This window comes from Vitis vinifera, chromosome 13 (assembly GCF_030704535.1).
Source record: "Vitis vinifera cultivar Pinot Noir 40024 chromosome 13, ASM3070453v1".
Taxonomy (NCBI): Eukaryota; Viridiplantae; Streptophyta; class Magnoliopsida; order Vitales; family Vitaceae; genus Vitis; species Vitis vinifera.
Genome location: NC_081817.1, coordinates 4,369,129 through 4,393,039, shown reverse-complemented (window position 1 = coordinate 4,393,039; position 23,911 = coordinate 4,369,129). Strand labels below are relative to the sequence as shown.

The 23,911-nt window shown below is 34.1% G+C and overlaps 3 protein-coding genes and 1 non-coding gene across 6 annotated transcripts; 2 read left to right on the top strand and 2 right to left on the bottom strand.

Annotated features, from left to right (window-relative positions):
• Positions 1-1,974: 1,974 nt before the first annotated feature.
• LOC100246252 (O-fucosyltransferase 19) lies at positions 1,975-4,998 on the top strand. Its single transcript, XM_010660183.3, has 8 exons — positions 1,975-2,434; positions 2,635-2,757; positions 2,859-2,929; positions 3,014-3,102; positions 3,177-3,309; positions 3,394-3,626; positions 3,726-4,202; positions 4,287-4,998. The coding sequence occupies exons 1-8, from the start codon at positions 2,071-2,073 to the stop codon at positions 4,489-4,491; spliced, it is 1,695 nt and encodes a 564-aa protein (XP_010658485.1). The 5' UTR covers positions 1,975-2,070; the 3' UTR covers positions 4,492-4,998.
• Positions 4,999-5,346: 348 nt separating this feature from the next.
• LOC104881127 (syntaxin-81) lies at positions 5,347-11,572 on the bottom strand. Of its 2 annotated transcripts, none has more exons than XM_010660187.3 (9): positions 11,445-11,572; positions 10,674-10,732; positions 10,393-10,477; positions 9,502-9,585; positions 9,227-9,331; positions 8,499-8,642; positions 7,194-7,436; positions 6,940-7,071; positions 5,347-5,666 (listed from the first exon to the last, which is right to left on the bottom strand). In XM_010660187.3, exons 3-9 carry the CDS (start codon positions 10,468-10,470, stop codon positions 5,523-5,525), a joined length of 930 nt encoding a protein of 309 aa, XP_010658489.1. In that variant the 5' UTR covers positions 10,471-10,477; positions 10,674-10,732; positions 11,445-11,572; the 3' UTR covers positions 5,347-5,522. The 2 variants fall into 2 exon arrangements, with proteins under 2 accessions (XP_010658489.1, XP_010658487.1); XM_010660185.3 differs by having other exon boundaries at positions 10,598-10,732; positions 11,445-11,570.
• A 362-nt stretch (positions 11,573-11,934) lies between these two features.
• On the top strand, positions 11,935-15,364 carry LOC100247882 (uncharacterized). Its single transcript, XR_009467462.1, has 3 exons — positions 11,935-12,065; positions 13,665-13,912; positions 15,002-15,364. It is a non-coding gene; the product is annotated as an uncharacterized LOC100247882 (transcript).
• A 1,409-nt stretch (positions 15,365-16,773) lies between these two features.
• LOC100242738 (proline transporter 2) lies at positions 16,774-23,911 on the bottom strand. 2 transcript variants are annotated; one of them, XM_002280181.4, is made up of 7 exons: positions 23,394-23,911; positions 22,064-22,288; positions 21,881-21,975; positions 21,306-21,495; positions 19,970-20,094; positions 18,895-19,110; positions 16,774-17,315 (listed from the first exon to the last, which is right to left on the bottom strand). In XM_002280181.4, the coding sequence occupies exons 1-7, from the start codon at positions 23,578-23,580 to the stop codon at positions 16,938-16,940; spliced, it is 1,416 nt and encodes a 471-aa protein (XP_002280217.1). In that variant the 5' UTR covers positions 23,581-23,911; the 3' UTR covers positions 16,774-16,937. The 2 variants fall into 2 exon arrangements, with proteins under 2 accessions (XP_002280217.1, XP_019080089.1); XM_019224544.2 differs by having other exon boundaries at positions 16,774-17,229.

The following is a 23,911-nucleotide window of genomic DNA, read 5'->3' as shown; positions in this document are numbered from 1 at the left end:
AAATTTTTGTCCTAAAAGAAATTCTACATCAATTAATTACTAATCAATATCTAAGCTACCAACGGTGAGATCACATTAATAATTGGCTTTTTGAATTGAATAAATGTTATTTGGTAACATTTTTTAAAATAATTAATAATTAGTTTAGAATGGTTTTTAAAAATAGTTTTTAATTGTTTTCAAATTTTTTTTGTTGGAAACTAAAATATTAAATATTGTTTCCTTAGCCAAGTCTTCGTGGAATATAAATATTATTTTTCTATTCTTTATATTTTTTTATTGTTTTTCAAAATACTTCAAAAAAAAAGGAAAAAAGAAAAAAGAAAAAAAAAACAATTGAAAACATCTTAAATTTGTTATGAAGATTCATATTGTTTTTATATAACAATTCATTAAAAATTGTTTACAACCTAAAAATTCCAAGGTAGAGTTCCTTAGGGCTTGTTTGACAACTGCTTTTAAGAACAATTTTTTGTTTTCTAGAATAAAAAAACAAGAAAACATGTTTGATGATTAGAAATTGTTTTTTATTTTTTGTTTTAAGAACAAAAAATATTATGTTTTTATAGAACATATTTTAATTATTTGTAATTGTTTTCACTTGCTTTTAAGGATTGTTTTAAAAAATAATCATACAAGCGTATAAAATTATTAAAAATAAAGCACTGAATATAAAAATTATTTTAAAAACTTATTCAATGATATTAAAAATATTTTAGGTTCCAAATAGACTTTTATTCAATAAAATATCAAATAACAGTTTTAAAAAATAGTTACCAAACTAAGTCTTAATGCTTTTTGAATAGTAAAATTTTTGTTACACAAATGATATTATATGTTTTTTGAATTTTTTTTTCTTTTTATTATGTTTCTTTTCTTCCATATTACTATAAAACTAATTTACAAAGTGTTCTTAAAATTATTGCATTTTTATCTTGCTACCAAAAAATAAGAAGTTTTATTGAGTGATAATATGAACTCCTAATCTTATATTTACTTAGAATCTTAATTTTCATTCATCTGAATTGTATTATGAAAATAGTATGAAACAAATTCTTTTAAAAATGCTTTATTAATAATAATTTAGAGTGTATTTGATAGTGATTTTAAAAAGCATTTATAGTATTTCTAATATATGAAATTTTTTATCTTTCAAGTACTAAAAATATTATAAATACTTTTTGGAATCACTGTCAAACGAACTCTTAGAGTACGTTTGATAGTTATTTTATAAAATATTTTTAATATTTAAAAAATAAAAATTTTAAAGTATTAAAAATAGTAGAACATTTCAAGAATCATTATCAAACATTCTTAGTTACACAATATTCATCCATTATCCATAACATACATTCGTACTAATCGATATAATGGATTCACAAACATTTCATTTAAAAATAATGTATTATTTACTATTTAAGATGTACCAATTATTTAAGATAAGCTATTAATTATTCAAATTAACAGTTTTCTTAAATCCATTTAAAAATAGATAAGTTTTTTTAGCAAGAACTCCAAAAATGATCATCCTTAAAGCCTTTAGCCTTTATCAATTTCTTAACTAACTTTCAAATCACAAAATTCAGATTTAAGATAAATAACAAAATCATAAATTTTAAAATTTGATTCTCATAATAAAAAAAATTGATAAGGTTTTATATAAAAGATAATTCAATTATTTTTGAAATTATTTATCTCTTTATTTTAAGAGTATAGTGGTTAATAATAATAATAATAATATTATTATTATTATAATATAAAAAAAGGGTTTGTGAAATTCCTTCTCTCTTCTAAAGATCAGAAGAAGAGAGAGTGTCTCGCCATATATTCAGGACGGCAAAGATCTAAATGTTTTCAACGAAAAAAATATATCTAGTTTTTTTTTAAAAAGAAAAAGAAAAAAAAGAAAAAAAAAAAGGATAAAAATAAGATGGATAGAAATGGAGAGAAAACCGTTACCCTCTATTGGGAAGATTCTATTAATCCTTCCTCTCTTTTTCTATCATTTTCCCACTCTTTCTGGCTTATTTTTCTTTTCCATCTGGTTCTTCCATTTTTTTTTTGGTGGAGATGTCGTCTGGCGGAGACAGCTCTGGCGGTGCCAATGCTGGTCTTTCGCAAGCCATGGGGACGAGAAGGCGCGTGACGGAATTTGCAGATGAAAGCGGCCATGTGAATGACGTCAACGATAGCTCTGCAATACGCAATGCCGCTGTTTATCGGAGGAGGATGCGTTTTTGGGAGTTTAAGGCGGAGAGGCGCAAAATCTTTTGGATTTGTTGGGGCCTGATAATGGTTTCGTCGTTCTCCTTGGTGGCCAGGTTGTCGTTCATCACGAGTTTTCGTGGGGTGGTAGAGAATGATTTTCTTATTCCTCAGAAGCCTGTGTATGAATCTTCAGTGGTTCATAATATCATAATCCGAGACAATGCTGGTCAGATAATCGCTCTATCTCTCATATTTGCTTCATGCTCGAAGTTATTCTCTTGAAGAAAACAAAATAACAAAAAAAAATCGCTTTTTGGGTTCAAAGCGAATGCCTTGAATCAATGTATGGCGAGATTTTTCTTGGTCTTTTGACCAATGCTTTTATGGATTTTTATTGTTGTGTGGTGTTTGCGTCTCATTTTTCAGGAGATGGCGATCCTACTTTTCAATCTGTTCCTGCTACTGATCATGATCAGAATCCAGATGTTTGGACTAAGCCCAACAGTGGGGACTACTATAAATGTATTAATCGTCCATTTAATGAAAATAGTATGTTCAAGACTTCCGATATTTCCCAAGTACCAGTGCAATTCAATTCAATCCACTTTTTATTTACTATTTTCTGTCTCTTTTTCCTTGATTATTTCCAGGAAGTGATGCTGTCATGAATGGCTATATTCTAATTCATGCTAATGGTGGGTTGAATCAAATGAGAACTGGGGTAAGCATGGTAAACTTTTCCTTGCAAATTCTCTCACATTCTGTCTTTTGTCACCTGATTCTCTTTGTTCGGATTGAAATGTAGATAAGTGACATGGTAGCCATAGCAAAAATCATGAATGCAACCCTGGTTTATCCTTCTCTTGATCACAATTCCTTCTGGACAGATTCAAGGTAAGAACAAGAAGAAGAAGGAGGAACAAAACTTTGTATTCATGTTTTCTAAAAATGATTTTTTTTTTTCTCAGTGATTTTAAAGATATCTTCAACTGGAACCACTTTCAAGAGGTTCTAAAAGATGATATTGAAATAGTGGAGTCTCTCCCACCAGAGTATGCAGCAGTGAAGCCCCTCCAGAAGCCCCCAGTTTCTTGGTCCAAGGTATGAAAATAATTATTTAGAACTTCTATATATGGAGAGTGTGGTCTTCTATTATTAAAAAAAAAATGATTATTTCTTATGCAGGCTAGTTATTACAAAGAGACGATAGTTTCATTACTGAAGAAGCACAAGGTGATCCAGTTTACACATTCCGATTCCCGCCTTGCAAACAATTACCTTTCCAAGTCAATCCAAAGGCTCAGGTGCCGGGCAATGTATGATGCACTCCGTTTCACTGACACAATCGAAAATCTTGCAATGAAGTTAGTAGACAGGCTTAGAACCGATAACAAGCCATATATAGCTCTCCATTTAAGGTACCTAATAAGAAGAGACTGCATTATTGGTGCCTGCAAAAATTTGTAGTTTTTTGTTGTTTAATTTCATTAACCATGATGGTTTGATTGTGATTACAGATATGAAAAGGACATGCTTGCTTTTACCGGTTGCACTCACAATCTGACTGCAGAAGATGCTGAGGAGCTCAAGGTTATGAGGCATAATGTCAAGCATTGGAAGGAGAAAGATATCGACGGCGAGGCTAGGCGACTCCAAGGGGGCTGCCCCATAACCCCAAGAGAGGCTGCTGTCTTTCTTGAGGCAATGGGGTTCCCATCCGATACACAAATATACATAGTTGCAGGAAAGATTTATGGCAAAAATGGGGTTTCTGCAATCCAGTCCAAGTACCCAAATGTACTCTCACATTCTAACTTAGCCACAGAGGAGGAGTTGGCGCTTCTTAAGAACCGCCAGAATCAGCTTGCTGCCTTGGACTATCTTGTAGCAGTTGAGAGCGATGTCTTTGTGTATACCTATGATGGGAATATGGCTAAGGCAGTGCAGGGCCATAGGCGGTTTGAAGGGTTTCGGAAGACGATCAACCCTGACACGTAGGTTACAAAAATGATCAGCCATTATTCCAGTCCTTTATAAAATGAGAACTGATAATCTGACATGTTTTTATATGATTGCAGTCGGAATTTTGTGAGACTGATTGATAAATGGGACAACGGTACGCTGTCTTGGGAGAAGTTTTCGTCCAAAGTGAGGTTCTTACATGCAAACAGGACTGGAGCGCCATACCATAGGATGCCTGGAGAGTCACCAAAACAAGAGGAGAATTTTTACGCAAATCCTTTACCTGGGTGCATATGTAACAAGCAAGAAGGCTTATTATAGAGCAGGTTTGAGCAGATAGGAAATGGACCTGCGTGTTGAATCTGCTGCAAATTAAACTACGTACACCACATCCATGGCTTCTGTTGCAGGTGAACGGAGGTGGGTGGACAATTTTCGCTTCTCTCGTTCAGCAGCAGCTGGGTTTTGCATAGAGAGTAAAATCACTGAGTGGTTATAGCTCCTTCATTCTTTTTGTTTTTTTAAAGTATACTAAGATAGGAGCAGAACTTGGGAGGGAGATGGACCTAAATTAGATTAGTTCAAGAGGTACATAGTAGTTGGGTTTTTGTTCAATAGTTTTTTTTTTTCACTCTTCATGAATTTTGTTGAGAAAGTTTTTATATTTTTTATAATCATGGTTGCCCAACGTAATTTGTGGGTCAATTGATAAAGACATTATGTAAGAGTAATCATCCTAGCAAGAGGTCTAAGAGAGATTGATGGAACCAAATGTAACCTACAAATAATTTAATTTATGAGCAATCCCACCAAGAAATGCAAAATAATGTAAAATAGTTTTCTATTTTTCTCTCTTTAAATAAATAATAATAATAATAACTTTCATGTAGAATATAAGAATTTTTAAAAGTTCAAATTCAAAACAATTTATTTTAAAAACTATTTAAAAATACTAAGATATAATTTTTTTTAATAAAACCATATTTTTTGTCCAAGATAAAATGTGATAATTTTCAGTGTGGAAATGAAAGCAATTTCTAATCAGAATACAGCCGGTTGGAGGTCTATTAATTCACAACCCATCTCCATGGGTTCCTCCTGATTCAAAGAGTATCAATAGAAGAGATAGTGTGAATTAATCTCAAATACAAAAATCACTGGAAAATAAAATAGAAATAACTTAAATTCTAGATCCATTTTCCATTTCATTCCACCCATGTATCATATCCCCCAGGCTACGAAAACTTCAAGGCAAAGATGGGATTTCCTCCTTTTTCTTTTCTTTTTCCTTTTCTTGGAGTAAGCAGAAAAGATGAAAATGATGGACATATAAACCAAGAAAAATCAACCACTTAACTATACCAATCAAGAAAGATGATTGAAAAGGTAAGTACAAATAGAAAAAGCAAAAGAAAGGTTCTGCTGCTGCTATTTCGCTGGATGGCTTGAGACAGCTCTTTGTTACCAAGCTCCACATTTGATGTAGCTTCGACTGCCTGTTAAACAAAGAGGTGTGAACATAAAACACTGCTTCTTGTGCATAGTTCTGATATTTCGACAAATATATGCCAAAGCTCAAAAGTTGGATTCTAATCAACTCATAATTACCATAAAGAAAAACTGCAGCAAAAACAATTTTCATGACTCCACATAAAAGTCATGCAATATACCAACTTTATTCAACCTATTAAGGCCAGGGTCCTCAATAAAATGAAGTAGAACAGAAGAAGAGAAACTTCAACCTGAATACTGGCTTTTACATATTTTTATACCCAGGTACTGTAGTTGAACTCTAGAAAATTAGGGCTTCCATTGTTGCTACCTTTTTTTTCTTTCTTTTGTTTCCTAAGAAATTTTTTTATCTAGGGGAGACTTCTAATTAGGGATCTATTATTAATGAGGCCCAGCCATTTTGATCCTTTATCAAGAAGATGGAAAGGAGGTTTCCACAAAATGTTTTGAATCACAAAGCCTAATGTCGCAAATAGGCTGGCCTGAGGTCCACAAGATCTTTGCCATCCTCCCACTTTAGGTAGTCAAAACTAACACAGCAATAAGATGGCTATATTGAGTGACTCCACAATGCCTCCCACAATTTGAATGTAGGATCTTTTGTATTCAGTTTTGATACTGAACATGCCAGATGAACTGAAGACATTTCATAAAGGATTATGGCTTCTGATTACTTTGGATTTTTTGTCACCAAGATTTGCGATAACAAATTGTGGGCAGGTGGACTGAAGTAATATTGTTTATTTCAGACCAAAGTGATTTTTAGAGTTCATAGAAACAGTTAGGTTCTGCCATAAGTTGGGCACCAAAAAGTGGACTAGGACTTTCAAGAAGTCACATGATAAGGTAGATCCCTATACTAACAATTGCAGCCAACAACAACAGTGTATTATAGAGGCATAACATAATACCAGACAAGAAGAAAATGTTAGCCAAAGAGATCTATCATTTTGAGCGGTTCAAATAGGGGATCATAAAATCACCAATTGAAATCCTGCCCTTCCTGTTATCTTTTGCCTCTTCAGTCATGGTAGTTCTAGAATTGGAAATCCTTTCAATTCTAATAGAAGACACTAACATCTACAAATTACAATTGTCAAAAAAGCTTCTTTCAAGTTTCAGGGAGGGTTGGAAATTTGTTGCAGAGGATACGAGTCCTTTGAATAAATATTGGTTGTTGCAGAGGCCTCTAAATAAGATGAGATAATGTTAAATATATAAATATCCAAAAATACAAACAACAAAATGGATTCTGACCTGCTCATACAAAAGCTCTATCTGTTGAGCTTGTTGCAGAATATGGGTGGACATGAGGTGATTCAATGCAGACATCTCCACCATCTGAGTTTCTGTTTCTTGAACAGCATCTAGAAGGCTAGACAACTCTACCTGCATAAGTACAGCAGCAAGCAGCTTTAATACAAGGACCCCGCACCCGGAATTGAATTGAGGTGCTGCATGCATTGAGAAACTTATAAAAGGATTACTCAGCCAACCGATATGCCCATCACCTGAAGAGCACGTGTTTCATCATCCAAGAGTTGTTGTTGAACTCTAAGAGGCTCTGGCTGAGGCTCATCAGGCTCCCTCAGTTCTGAATTGATAGATTTAGGGATTTCTGTAGCATTTGAACTGGACACCCGGTTCATTTTTTTTCTTGGTATCCGTCTATTAATCGCATCCTGAAAGCGTCTAGCTCTTAGCTGATCAAACTGGGCTGTTACTGAATGAAGCCTCTCACTTAAAATCAAAACCTGCAGTTCAAGAAAGTAGTATGAGAGACATGAACTCTGTACACACTGTTGAAATGTCCTGCTTACATGTATAGCAGTTTCTTTTCCCTTTTGATAGGTTCTATGCGTTTAATCACATATTACAACCGTGTTGCAAGAAAAAACTTCAAAATGTGTTGAACATGTGATAAACCCAAGACAACATATTAAAGGAATGGGAATGGGTATGTATTACCCGTACACAACAGGCATGTCAAATAGAAGGGAAGAGATTAATGCACCACAAGTCCAATTGAAGCTTCCCTGTATTCTTTTTAATCTATTTCTATGACATGGATAATCCCAAATATGCAAGCCTTGTTACATAGGCACTTCATTTAACCCTAGAGTATAGAAGGAGAAGAATTGGAGACTTACAATTTAGCAGTGTTCCATGTTCCATCTTACGATGGCTATTTGGAAGCACAGCTTCAATCAGCTCAGAAATGAATATTTGATTTTAAAAAATTGTCAATTTCACACAAGAAATATATTACCATGTAAGCACCATAGTTTCAATCAAAATATCATGGAAAATGTGAAAGATTCACCCAGACTCAACCTAAACAGGACAAAACTACTCGAAGAAAGATAAATTAAAGGAGTTTACTCTAATTTGAGCCAAAACCTTAAGCAGTTAGGTAATGAACAACAAGAATATAGGCCCTAACACTGTCTCTCTTGTATAGGCCCTACACCCGCATGTGGAGAGACAACCCACAAGTTACAGATTGGGTGATACACAAATAGGGAAACTCAAACTGAGACCCCTATTTAATCAGTGCTCTAATATCATGTTAAGCTATTGATCTGATTCAAAACTTGTGAGTAATAAGTCAACAATGTATATCAGGTTAACAACCATCATAATCAGAGGTGGAAAGAATTATTAAAATTTCCACATCAAGCTCCTTATGGGGTGAAAAATGAACATTTGATTTAATCAAAACAATGAACAAGTTTAAGCAAATGGTCAAGATCACAACAACAAAAAATTCACTAGTCGATGAATAACTTGAGACATAAGAGAGATAGAAGGCATACCACCCCATGTTTGTGTGCAATAGTATCAGCATTAGAATGATCACCTCTAATGCCAAGCCAGCCCCTTGAGTTAGCTTCTTCACCACTTATACTATTCTTGAGAATATCTATTTGGTCTTTACATGCTTTAATAAAAATAGTAACCTGCAAAAAATTGATTTAGTAAAGACTATGAATGTACAGTTTCATGTTTGTTGCTGAACACTAGAGAAACTTAATTGGTTGACAAAAAGCAAAAATGCTCAGCATTGATTAGCATAATCATGTCAAATATATTTGTTCTTATATTCGTAACCATTCAACTCTAAATAGGAGAAACAGTTCAGAAGGCATCAAGAAGAGTTTAATTACTTATTTACCCCTCAATACTTACCTCTTGTAAGAGTCTCACAATTGATGCAAGGAAAAAGTTCAGGGAAAATCAAGAAGAGTTAATTTATGGTACATGAGTAGTAACTTGGGGAATAAAAAAAATAATCCATTGTGAAATTTTAAAGCCTTTTCAAACATAAGAAGAAGAAGTTATGTTTGAGCATACTAAGCATAATCCATAAAACAAAATCATCATTGTTTGCTTCATACATACAAAAAACCCACCCATGCAAAAACAAGTTAAACCCTATCGTATCTATAAATGAAGTAAAAAAAAAAATCATTTACTTAAAAATGTATGATGCCTTCTTTCATAGAAAACAGAGGGCCCTGGAGGATTTGATTCCAAAACTTACTTCATGTTCAATGCTATCTCTTTCCTGTTCAGTTGTACGGTGCATATCAACATAATCCTTCCGATGCTGCATGATGAACTGTTCCAAAGTTCTGATGCTTTCAAGCTAACAAATTAAACAGAATATGTTAGCCAAACAAATGGTCATAAGTTTTGAAACAATTCCTTTCTTCACAAAAAGAAGGATCAAATCTTGAATTATTTATTTATTTTGGAAAGCTGATATCCAATGAACTCCTCACAATCAGAAGAATATGGTGGCAATAGTGCATATACCGTCTTTAGGGCAGCTTTGGTAAAAGATGTCCTTTGCAAAGGTTTGTGAATAATGAAAGACGACAGTATGGATGCCATTTTGGACTGTCAAAAGCAATCAAATTGCAGAGAAAAAAAGACAATAGGAGTTAAGAAAATATTGGAAGAAATAGTTTCCAAACTAACAAAATTATGCATCGAAATCTCTTAACAGGACAGGTAAAGAAGCTTTCATAGTTTATGCACAGAATGGTTCAAAGTACATCAGAACAACTTAATACACTTTTTCATTGCAAAAAGACATTAGATGTTTATTAGACATATTACAATTTATATTTAGATTTCAACTGGTAGTGGCTCTAATACCAAATACAACACTATCACTACTTTCAAGTCAACAAACTAGAGTACAGCATGACAGGTTTCCAAATATGTAGAACAGCCATTCATGAAAATACATCAAATTCCTTCTCATATCATCATCACATTACCAATAAGCAGCACTGTATCATCACTCTTCCTCACAAATATCTCTGAATGACAGGTTTCTCCGTCATCAGTGACATATTCAAGACTTTAGTAGACAAGGGAACTCTACCCTACAGGTACGTTACAACAGATCAAGACTTTACATAGCCTAACCATGCAGTAACAAAAAGAATTGATTTTCAAACATTGAACCTGCAATAAAATAATCATAGCCCAGACACCATGTTAAGGTAGTTCTGATTTAACACAAACACGACATTCTAACAGATCTCTGTAACTCTGTCTAAAAAATATATATGACTTTGTCAACTACGCAGAACAACATTATAAAATCAATCCCCCTCCTCAATAAGTTCACTTGGAAAAATTTAGTGTCTCAACAAACACAAACACATCTTAGAGATGTTCACAGAATTAACAAACCTCGTTATATCCCAAAGAAAGTGCTGTTTGGCGGACCACATCTTTGAAATCCTCAGTTCTATCTCTAATTTTTGCCATCCTTTACCTATGAAAGGGAGGAGGAAGAAAAAACCATAACCCAAAAGCTTAAACAGAGCTCAAATCAATATTACATTGAAAAAAACAACATAACAACAAAACAAAACAAGATTAGCAAAGAAAAAACCTTGATTATGTGAAGAAAAAAAAACAGTTAACCACGCAGGAGAATTGGACTCCAGCTGTAGTTTGATTGGTCTCACCAGTGCTTGGGAAAAAACTTGAAGAGTTACTATCAATTGTCCTCTGCTCCACAATATCTCTGAACAACCAACACGGGAAGTGAGTTTGAGGGGAAAAAACATATTAATTATTTCAACGGCTTTGAAAAACACATTTCTCCCATTCAATCAGTCAATATCAATTTCATATCCATTAGACCCATTTTTAAGATACAAAAATTGAAAGTCTTAACAATTATTTTCCCTAATTTGATCAAAGGCTTTGGGATCATGACAAAGCTCTTCCCAAATCTGAAGTATTTGAACCCGTGTGAAACCAGACCAAAACCCTAAATGTCAAAGAGATGCGAAGAAATCAAATGGATTTGAGCTCATCGTCCTATCAACCTGCTTAATTCTTTTCTCATTTTCCAAGCTACCAAACAATGCCCAAACAGCAAGAAAGGACAAGAAAAAAATTACTGCTGCTTCCTATTCTCATTCTATTGTTTGGAAATAACAGGAATTCAATGAGAAATTTACAAAGTCTATTAACTGCCAAAGAAAGAAAATCTTCAAATCTCAAACAATTGTAGCCTGTTATTCTTTTCCCACGCTTTCCCGCAAACCAAATAGAGAATTATAACACAATGACAAAACCATCTTGAATCAAAACAAAGGCATAATCTTATAAAGTTAAGAAATTTAATCGCAATTAAAGATGCTAAAGATGAATAAGTTTTCCGAGCTCCAAAAATACGGTACAGAGACAACATGGGGAGAGAAGGAGAGTGATCAAGACAGAGGACTGACCAGAGACGTGGAGCAGTCGGAATCGTCGGCGTTAGCACCGGCGAGAGCAGAGAGACGGTGTTATTATTTTGTTTTTCGCCTCGACTGCCCTTTTTCGTCATTCCACTTTTCCCATCCAACAAGGTTACAAAATAGTGGGAACAGGGGAGTTAAATTAAATTCCACTTTTTTCTGGGTTACATTTCAAATTCCAATTGTGAAAAATTAAAAATTGAACTGTTACCATTTTTCTTTATTTATGAGAAATAAAATAATAATATTAAATAAAAAATATATAGTTGAAGTGGTATATAAAAATAGTTATTAATTTTAAATTTTTATTTAAGCTATCCATTAATTTGGGCAAGCCTCTGGTTATAATTTTTTTAGAATGAATGATAATTTTCTTTTTCCCCAGAAAGTGGGTTGGATTTCAATTTGGAGCAATTTGGAGGACTCATCCACTAAAAGAATAAAATTTGAAATTTCCTTCAAAATTGATTTTACCAAAAAGCCCACTAAAAACAAGGGACTCAGTTAAAAGGGTTGGGCAAAAAGGCCATCTACTTGTTTTCTTCTCCCACACTCGGATCTCCTTCCAATTCCAGACGTTCCTACATTCATTTCCCACGAATTTCTGAGGTATGTAGAAATCTTTCATTCACATGCTGTTGTTGTTGTTTCTTTTTTTTTTTTTTTTTCCTTCTGGGAAAATCTTTACCATCCGTTTGGTTTTTGAGAAAGAGGGAGGGAAAAAAGAACAGAAAATAAGGAAGGTTTTGAATTTTTTTTTTGGGGTTTATGGAGAATCGAAATACCCAACTCAATTGGTTGAGTTATAGTGTATGTTTGGAGTCCCAGATTTGGTCAGCAACTAAACACATAAAAATCGAATCTTAAATCAATGGATTTAGTAGTGCCTGCTGGTGTAATATTTTTATCTTTTACCGAAGATTCTAGTTATTTGCTATGCTGTAGAGGATGATGATCGAGTGAAGAGGTTTGATTTGGAATGGGGTTCCATATCCATAATGTATTCGGAATGGGGTTCCATAATAAAATTTGTATACAATTGATTGTGTTTTTATGCGAAGAGGTTTGAGTTGTATGTGTTTGGTAGTGAATTTACAATTTAGGCATATATCAACTGCTCGTCTTGGAATCATAGAAAGCTGAATTGATGCAAACAGATCGAAAATGGGTGATTTGTTACCCCACAAACATGTGTTGATTTCTGTTCTTTCAGGGAAATTTGAAGAGTCCTAGTTCTGCTTGCTCAGGGTAATTATATTCCTCATGGTGGATTGATGTGTGGGTTTCTTTCTGAGAAAGGATTTGTCACAATTCATATCCATTTCAATTAGGTAGATCCAATAAACACAACTGGTGAACTTCTCAGTACGATGAATACCGATCCCCTGAGTAACACTTCAATGATTTGGAAATGGTGTCGCATGGGCACACAACTTGCCTATATTTTTATGCAAAGTGGATTCTCCAATTTTATTGGGATTTGCCTATTGAACATGAGCCATGGAATCCCTAGATAGATGTGTGAATGAATACCTATTTATAACATGCGTATCTACTCTCCATTAACAAATTATGATATGTTCAAGGACACATATGAATGTGTGCCAACACATGTATCAGATAGGCTCAGGACAAGATGATGTATTGTTGTAAATCTATCATAATTATAAGATATCGCATCTTCCCAGAAAACTTGGAAATTTAGTTATACTTAAATATAGGAGAATCTTAAAAGCTACCTCCTTCCTGCCTATAAAATAAATACATGAACCACTACTTGTATCCTTGCTTTGCGGTATGCTTTGCTGACTTAATGTATATTTTGCTGACTTAATGAAAATGAGTAAGTGCTGCTCATTGTCATGGTGAAGGGGTTGATTGATCCATGGTAGCTGCTGTTAGACTGTCATCCCATAAAGCCATCACACTTGTTCATTGCTCATGAGAATTTCATGTCCAAATCCATAACAAAATTGATTAAGGTTGCAGTAACTTCATTTTTAAGTGCTTGGAGAAGTACTCTTAACTTTTTCCATTTTTATTTAATTGTCTTCCCTGTTAGGTATATATGTGCAGAAAACTCCTCAATCCGTTTTAGCTGTTCTCCCTATCCCAATAAAACAAAAGTCTGGTGAAGGGAAGGATATCTTTAAATTGATGCTCATTGAAGGTTGTATCAGAATTGATTGATAAACCTTTATTACTCAGGATATGGGTTTGTGGACTCTACTGGAGGGCTGTCTGCTCATTGCAAATGCATTGGCAATATTAAATGAAGACCGATTCCTGGCACCTAGAGGGTGGAGTTTCTCAGAATTCTCAGGGGGCAGAACAAAGTCATTTAAGGGCCAGCTTATAGGTCTCATATACGCAACCCAGTACTTACGAGTTCCTCTGATACTACTGAACTCCATTTGCATCATCATAAAGTTGGTGTCTGGGTGATGTTGTTGCAGGTAAGATGAACACGCAACACATACATGTATGAGCTTTTCATATTTGTCTCTGATGACTGTATTTTAATTTTGGTGGACTTTACTTTTTCAGTTTGAGATGAAAAAGAACATTTTTCTCCATTTTTAGGCTTTTTGTGAAATCACAATTTTAACTATGGTACTTGAGAAGTGTGTTTTTTGTTGATTGTGAAATTCAAACAGGTTGTATAGGTATTTTCTTAAGTTTGGGAGCTGAGCAATATTATCTGGGTTTCAGAATTTTGGTTTTTAACAGCCATGAAACTTTTGCTCCATAAAAAATGTCTCAGGTCATCAATTAGTCTGTTTTGTTTTGCATGGGGATCTTAAAGAACTTTTAGTAACTGATAGGTTCTAATCTTTTGATCTCAAGCTAAATGTTTATCTGGTGTTGAGCAAAAGATATAGGTAGTTTCTAGTGCCTTCACTTTGATTTTCAAGATATGATCCTTAACTGGTTGTCAGTTAAAAGCATACATCTGGTGCCAGAATAGCATTTTAACTGATTAATCAGGAAGTTAAGTGCATGAAATTATCTAAGTGTGACTTTTACTCTAAAATATTAAGAGCTGCTGAGATTCTGAGAAAAAATGCAATTTAGCATGGCAAACAAAGGAACTTTTATTTATTTATTTTTATTGATGGTTTTTTCTCTTCTCCTAGTAATTATCACCCTGTTTTCCCTTCTACCAATGATGATAGTGTATGTCTGCAGCAATTCTCTCTCTACTACCAATGATGATAGTAATTTTCTCTTCCCCCCATCCCCCCCTATCTCTCTCTCTCTCTCTCTCTCTCTCCCTCTCTCACACACACACACTAGCACACAAACACATGGGCGCAGGAATATACTCACACCCATGGTGAAATACATTGGTTTTTGGTTTTGTGTTGGTGCTCATCTTCCTTTTCATGGCCTTAAATGAAAAAATTCCCATGCATGTGATGAATTTTGAGTTTGCTTTGCAGAATTGATAAAAAAATTTATGTTTCTGTTTCATTTAATCATTTCAGCATTCCATAGGGTTCCACCAGATTGATGGGTATTTGCTTAACACATCTTTTTGGCAGATCAGAAGCAGTTGGTTCAGAACATTGGGGAATTCCTTTGCCAGAAATGCCTTCTACAGTAGGGAGCCATTATAAGTTTATTTTCATAGCTGTAACAACTTATTTGGGGTGTGAACTTTGTTGATTTGGTTGTTAGTTTTTGTGCCATTGAGACAACTTTTGCACCCTATGAATTGCAAGTGAGTTTGTTGAGGTATCACTATTCTGCTTCTTGCCTCAATTTGTCCACATTTATTCATCCATTGGTTCATCTACTTTGTTGAGGTATGAAGCCTTATGTATTGGCCTTTTGTATTGTTAATTTCACTTTTGTACCTAACTGTGATTAAAAATTTAGATATAGCATTATCATGGTATTGATTACCTAAAGTTTTCACTTCTATGATTTGTACGTGGAAGTAATGGATAAATATAGTGCATTAAAGTGGGACTAGTCTATGTTCTCTAATGTTGTGATGAAATGGATGTAGAATTTTGGGCCTTATTTGGTATTTGTGTTTGAAAATAGTTTTCTATTCTTTAGAACAAAAAAAACAGACAACACATTTGACAATCCAAAAACATAAAACAGTTTTCTGTTTTTAAAAACAAAAAATATGATGTTGTTGGGTAATATCTTTGAGTTGTTTTCAAGTTTTTTTTATTTGTTTTTTAATCAATTTTAAAAATAACTTTTATATGTAAAGTTTTGTTTTTAATCATGTTTTATATTTGTATAGTTATTTTTTTAAATAGCCTTTAAAAATAAATGAAAATGATTAAAAATAATTAGACGATGTTTTCTTAAAATATTGTGTTTTTTATTTTTAAAAATAAAACAATTTTTTCAATAGAAAATTGTTTTTTCGTTGACAAACATGTTTTTTTGTCATGGACAAGAAAAATTGTATTCGAAAACAATTATCAAACATGTTTTTTGTATTTTAATAGATTTTTGTTTTATAAAACATTAAAGAACTGTTTTTAAAAATAATTTGTTGTAATTATTTTTTTAAATGCTACAGAAACCGTACTTTCTCGTAAAGCTTCACATCAGGATTGATTCTAATTTGTATTAATGAAATTTCCTCAGGGTCTCTTATAAGAAACTGAGACATTGTACAGACAGATAATCCAGCTGGAACGTGATTTTGCTTGTGTTTGAGAAATCTTCCTGACCCATTCTGAAAGTGCCAAAAAAGTAGACTCTGTCTAAATATACTTTTGGATGATTCAACTGGGCTCACTTTGCTCCAATGGGACATAAAATCTTGATGAAAAACTGTCCATTTACTCTTGTCCATCATGACAGTGGCATTGGTATCTCACGAATTATTCCCAGTTATGAAATCTGCCAGCTTCTCTAGAGGCATGGCCTAGCAAATCTTTCCATTTGCATTTCAAAAGATACAATAATTTATAACCGCAATTGAAATCCTCTTGTTATGCCAACATGCAGGTGTCATTTTGAAAAGTTTCTTTTGTTATGCTGCAGCTTCTAGGACTGTCAAGGTCAAGCAAAAGGCAGTACCCAAATTATTATCGGAAAGGAAAATCAATGGGTTAAAATTTAAAACCATCGCTTAGGAGTTATGAATAAATGGTCCCTCCAAAAGAGTCAGTGCAAAGGGCATGACAACAGTGTCACCGCCTGCTCTGGTTTCTTTTCAATCTATATTAACATCCAACTATATTGAACTCAATACTTGGCATTATATAGAATTTCCAGAATGCAATCCCCTGAACTGTAAAATATATATATAAACTATATAAATCCACTAAAGAATCATGGATTTGTGACATTAAAGGGATCATGGATGCATGTTCTATCATTAAAACTTTTAAGCTAAAAGGGAGCTTAATAACAGCTTTGCATATGCTTAAAGCTTTGAAGCTTTAAATAAAATAAAAACTTACTAGGCGAACAAGGAGGCCGATATATAAACATTAAATATTGTCACAGATCGGCAAACAGATTGTAAGTTTTGGAATCCACAGCAATGAGCCTCAAGGCTGCAACTGCTGCCGCAATAGACATGCAACCAAAGAAACACACATTGAGCCAATGCCAGAGTTTCTGTAAGGAGTTCAACTTCTTGTCCTTTGCCACAAGGTACATATGATTTGCAAGGACGAATGTAAGAGGGAAGGTGCTAATGGCTCCTGTGAGGCTCATGAAATCTCCAAGGAATGGCAGCATAGCTGACACAAGTGTGTTAATGGCCAGGTAACCGCCTCTCACTAGAATCCTGAATGACAAGTTCCGAAAGGACAATGTGCTTCCTGTTATACCATATCTAGTGTCCATATACTCGTACATTGGACTAGCAAATATCTACAAAAAGAAAGCATTTGAAGTTTAAATGGAAAGAGCTTGCAAGGGATTCATATAAGCTGCAATTATGTCTTTGTAAGGCTTATGATTCCTGATTACAGAATGCCATGCTGATTTACTTTTGCCATTAAATCTTTCTTCTTATAAACATGGAAAATATGATATAACTACAAAAGAAACATAAAAAGAGGAGATTTCAAAAAATTGAAACCCAGATACAATCTTCAAAATTTTCAGATACACATGAAATCAACCAAAATTCTTGCAGGATATTTATTTAGAGTAGAAGTAGGTAAATAGTTTTTGTATAGAGATCAATCTGAATTCCACAAACCATAAGTATCAATAAAATTAAGAAATAGAAGACAAAATTATGTAATATAAAGGTAAAAAGGCTGAAACTGAACAAATTCACAAGAATCGTTGATTAGGTTGGATCCCTCTGCAGTGATTTTCAAGTTCTTTGTGATTGCAAATTGCATAGTTTATGTTCAATAGATGATAAAGCTTGATTACAAGAAGTTAATAGAAGATAGAAGTAAAACCTTGAAATTGAGCTAATATATATCGTATTTTCTTATAACATGTCTTGGAGAATATACTAGCATCATAAGTAGATACTTTTAAAAACCTAAATTAGAGTGAGATCCTTGGATTTGTCTTTCCTCCTCTTTTAAGGGTAAGTTGTGGTTTTCATAAGACACCAACCAGCTTATTCAGTTAAACATAGCAATAAATTTATGATACATTAAGGTGGGGCATAACAATGTGAAAGACATCACTGGTTTCTTTGTTAAATTCTTCTAAAAACTCAGAACAGTGAGATTCATGAATTTTTTACTCTAGTTTGAAGGATACGGTGAGGATCTTCAGAGGAACAAGCAACTTCTTCAGTCACAAAAAGCACCAAGTTATGATGGCATTAAATTGAAGGTGGGACACAAGGTGTGTGAAAGACATCAAAACTTGGCATAGCTACATACGAGCAGCGTGAAAATGTAGTCAGGGAGAAATGCTGTTCATTTAGGGACATGAAAAACCAAATAATCTATAAGCAATTATGTCATATCAACAATACTGGTTATTCATGAAACTAAACCAATTATTTGTCCATTAACACAATTATCGGTTTTCAAGATGTCGTCATAACAAGGGCAGCATAAATTAACAGGATCTATCATGCATCGGTTTTTAGGTATTAAATGTAAAACTCTCCTTCCAGAAGTAAAGAGAAGAAAAATATAATTGACTTCACATGTTCTTCAAGTCCCTCAATCTAACTGCATGACAAAATGGTTGGAACCCACCAGTTGATTTACACCAACAAGAAAATCTCAAATTAGCCATTCAGCCTTCAAATTTTGGATCAGAAAGTCCAAAGATGGAAGAAAAAGTTGATTCCATCAAATAAAAACAAATTTAGACAGTGAAATTCCTAATGTGTATGAAAAAAATGTAAGGCAAGCAGGCAATGATTGTCAATTTCACTGAGAAAGAAATAGTTGATATTTGCAAATCCTAACAACCATTAACTGATAGATGATCATAAGCTAAAAAATCAAGAGATAAGGTTACGTACATGCAAAGCAATAACCGTTTGCAGGAAGGCAGCAAGATTTGCCATTGTCTTAACCCAAACTGGACCAGAGACACTATTGAGCAAATAGGTTGATGTTGTTGATCCATAAGCCCAATACCCCATAAAAACAACAGCATACAGTGGTAGAATTCCAGCAGTAAATTGGAAGTAGAGAGCTTTCATCATATTCTTAACCACAGGTTGTCTAATAGTTGCCTGTTATAAAAATAAATGCTGTAGAATCTGAGAATTTTGAGAGAGAAAACAGAGCAAGAGAAATAAAAATTGTGTACTATATGGTCTTTGTCAAGTTCTACGAAAAGTACTACCAAGAAAATCTTCCATTATCTTTTGGAATTCAGAGGTGGTAAACATGATTTTCATATTTCAATCAGAAAACTCCAGACAAACTTGAAACTTAAGTTCTTTTGAGGGGTTCAGTGTGTCCCAATTTATTTGTTAATTTGATATCAGGTGTAGAACTGGGAGAAAATCAAGACAAGAAGCAACACAACCTAGAAATTTTGTTTTTGCTTTCCAATTTTCAAGAGAAAACTGATGCAAAAAGTTCTCAAACCTGAAAGATTAATAAAGAAGCACTCCGTTCACAAACTTTGCAGATTTTTAGATTTAAGATGACAGATGGAGGGGCAGCCAACTTGACCAAGTAATTAGGCAATAACAAGTTCCAAACAAATGTCCAGAACTTATCTACAAGTTGCATTAGCCTTGCTAATGAATCATAATTTATATCACCAAACTACATTCAAGCAGAGCTCTTGAGATTCCCTAGAAACACAAATTAACTTAAGGTTTGAAAATTTGTTTGAATGAAATGTTATTCCTATGGTCATTAACAGATTGTTGTGGTTATGCTATAACCACATTCAACAACTTCCAATAAATCTTAAATCAGTGAAAGGTAAAAGCTGGTGTATTTCATATTCCTGCTGATATCACAATGCATTGTGAGTTTGCAGTCACAAAACATAATTCAATTTAGTGGGAAAAATGAGAGAGGTGAACAGGACATTTCTACATTTATAGGAAACCCATGGGTAGCTTTCCAGGTTACCTGTATCTCAGGAAGCATTCCTGTGTTGAATGCAAAAACAAGATTAGCAGCTGCCCCTATAATACTGAAGACCTTGCTTGCTTCTGTTCCTGGGATGCTGTAATCCCTAGATGGAGCTTTAATTCCTAAAGCAGCGCAAACATTGTTGATGAAAATTTAACTCTACAGAAATATTTGCCCAAGCTAACAATACAGGAATTAAACAGAAAAAACAGTGTAAGGAAACATAAGCGAACAGTTTATGATCCTTACATTTATATTTTAGAAAAGACTAATACATTTCAGGGTGTAGCTTAGTTCAATACAGGCACTTAAAACCAATAACCATGTACATAGAGTAGCCATGACCTCATTAGGTATACATCAAGGAATTTTATGTTAATAAATGCTAAGGCCTTGCTTGGATTGATTTCTGAGAAGAAAAAACATTTCTTTTTCTTCTTGATCTGTTTACCGAATTTTGTTAAAACGACTTATGAGTTAAAAAAGAACTTAATATGAAAGTCAAGAAAATATTACTTCTTGTAGAAGCTCTATCTTGGCTAATACATGAAGTTATTTCATATTTAATAAAAATTTTACAATACTAATATCACCTTTTCAAAAGAAAGACTTTGCCTCTGGCTTTAGCTTTCAGCTGAAGTTAAAAACAATGCGCTGTCCCAAATGAGCCCTACTTCTTTCATTATCATACACGTTGCTGAATATAGCCCTCATGAAATCATATAACCATGTTTTCCAAACATTTATATTCGGCCATTTCTCATAGCATACAACTATGAGATATAAGATGATGTATCCTATGGTTAAGAATAAGATATGCCAAACAAGCAGAATTGGGATTTGGTAATGCCTCAATAATCAGACAGCTAGAAAATATAGTTTACTCTAAAAATTGGATAACTTGAAAATATAGTTTAGTCAATAACAGATTTGGCTTGAGGAAAGGATGTTATTTTCTCTCACAAACTCAACCGTGGTGATGATATCTGCAGGCTCAGCAAAATTTGTTGCAACTATGACCCCTTTCCATGTTCAAATTTTCCTTCTCCATTTTTATACCATTGTTAATTTTCTTTATGCTTTGGAAATGTGCCCCAGGTAGAAAGAAAACTACTAATAAGTTGACTTTATAATAAGCAACCAACTGACAATATATTCTTGTGTGGTTTCCTATCAAAAAAAAAAAAAAAATAAGCAACCAACTGACCATAGAAGCTGGTAAATTGTAATTTGGAAAAATTGGATTTTGCTTTGTCTTTTAAAGTGCATATCATCATGGAAACCATACAATAAGAAGTTGTTCCAAGACCAAGCATTCAGTTTGAGATCTTACCATCTGTAAGTGACAGCACAAATGCTATAACAATATATATTAGACTCAAGCATGTCGAAAAACCCAGCCAAATCCCTAGAGCTGACAAGTGTGGGATTCCTATGGCGAAGATGGCACATACAAAGCCTCCAATCGCAATAAAGTATGGGAGCTTCATGCCACCATCATCCCTAAAAAGAACATAGACAGCCTGCATAGAAAATGTCTGGCAGATTCAGGGAAAAAATTCTCATAGAATCCTAAATCATAATATAGACCATATCATAAAAGCTAACAGAGCAAGATTTCTCATAAATGAAGCACTTCTAGACTTGGTGAAACTTTTAGCTTCTTCATATCTAGGTACATTAATGTTTAAACATTAACCAAGGAAAAAGGCAGGAAACTTTTTAATACTAGAAGATAGCATGGGAAATTATTAGATACAACTCTTCTGAAAGTGAGATTCCTCTCTATATAATAGAGATAATTGGATTTGCCACTTCAAAGAGATGATGAAGTAAATATGTCAATTAGTGTGCGCATATGGATCTGGTTAAATCAGACTAAAAATAACTTCTTCAAATTGATTTTACCTTCAGAGCCTGACCTGCCAAAATGAGATATCCAGTATTAATCATGAAAAGATTTACATATTGCAAAGCCCAAGTCAGAGTATATGCTTTCTTACCTGAAAGAGAGAAGTAAATGAAATCAATAAAAGTAAATCATACAAGTTTAAGACATCAGGCAAAAACCTTTGGATTGCTCATACATACCATATATATATCCTGCAAGATCTCTGTATCTAATATGTCTCTTTCCACCAAATTCATGGAGCTTGGCAACGAGAGAATTTGCATAAAGTGATATTCCTGCGGCTAAAAGAAAACCAATCACACCACCAGCCCAACCAAGGGGAACCATAGTTGTCCCAGAATACCCCAAAACAAAAGCACTGTTGATTCCGGTGGTGAGGACAAAACCGACTTGAAGCCATGAATCTGTAAATTCCCAAAAAAAAAATGGTAATAAATGTATTGAGAATAACTGAACAGCATTTTTACTATAGGAAATGAAACAATCCAAATATAAATATCACTCAAAAACAAAGAAAACTCTCCTTCACTACTCAGAAAGAGGGGTCAAGATAAAGAAATAGTGCACATAACCATGCATCACAAACTTTTACCGAATAAAAAATCTTTGCCTCTGGTTGGTCACTAATCCAACTGAGGAAAAGAAATTTGAAGTTTTGAGATTTTCTGCATTTTAGCTCCTGAGCTATCAAAAGGCTTAACATAATAAAAGCAAGACAAATGTACAAGACACAGCTGATTGGATCACGTCATTTTCTTATCAAAAGAAATACAAGTTAATATTTTAGCACCAATTTAATTTCAGAAAGGAGGAGCAAGAAGGGAAATGCCAAAAACTAGAGAAGGTTTGCAAGTAATCTGTAGCATGTTTCTTTTTTACCTTGTTCTTTCCAAGATTCAAAGTATGCTTTTGGCATTTCCACTTTTTTTTTTTCATTTTCCTTTCCTCTGATCTCTCAGCAACCAAACGGATCAGTAACACAACACACCTCTTCAAGATTCATGGATCCAAAATCAAATTTAGGAGAATCGATTAATTTATCCTTTTAAATTACACTGAATTTAGAACCTCAATAAACCACTTTAACTTTAAATGATGAGAAATTTTCAAAATCAAGCAACTAGCTACAATCTTATTGCCTCAATGAGGAGGACTCACTAGTTTACTGGTCTGCAGAACATAAACCAAAAGAAATCTGTTCACCGACTTCCATTGAATTGTATCGAGCACGAGCACACCTCTAAACAAAAAGTGCATAAAACTTAGAAAACAAAACCACCAAGTCCTAAAAGAAAGCCTAAAAAAACTTCAACTTATCAGCTGTTTTGGCCTTGACCATGAAAATATGGCTTCATATCAATACACATGCACCGTCTCCTTGTGACTTAATCCCAAATACCACACATATCACCAGAAAACACCATCACCAGATCTAAATACGCAATAAAGAAAATGAACTTTCTCAGCAACCAAACAGAGGAAATATAAAAAATAAATGAATAAGTAAACCTTTGCTGATCTGATGTGCCGTCTCTGGTATTTCAACCGCCGAATGCGCCTCACCATTTGCCTTCGGAGCCCGAGACTCAGAGCTAGGCCCCTCCATCATAAGCTCCTGCACAGCCTCTTCTCCCTCTTCTTCTTCTTCTTCGGCTGCCAAGAGCGTTCCGGCCTCCGATATATGTTGATATGTCATCGCCAGCGCCTCTCTCTTTCCTTAAATGCAGCATTCACTTTCAACCGTAAAATTCCTGAGTGAATCCCAATCGCGTACACACAGCTCGCTATTTTCAGAATCTGCCTCTTTTTGGTTCGGCTGCACAGCCACTCGCTGAATTTTCCTAATACGAATACGATTGATCTTTTCCTAATACGAATACGATTGATGTGGAGTCGGTTGATCGCCCTCCTCCGCCGGTGCTTCGACTTTTATCTCTTCTCCTCATCATCCTACGGCTGAGAGAGTGACACCTAGGTGGCTTGTTAAATGAACTTCGTTTCTCTTCTTCTAATGGAGACAAAGAAAG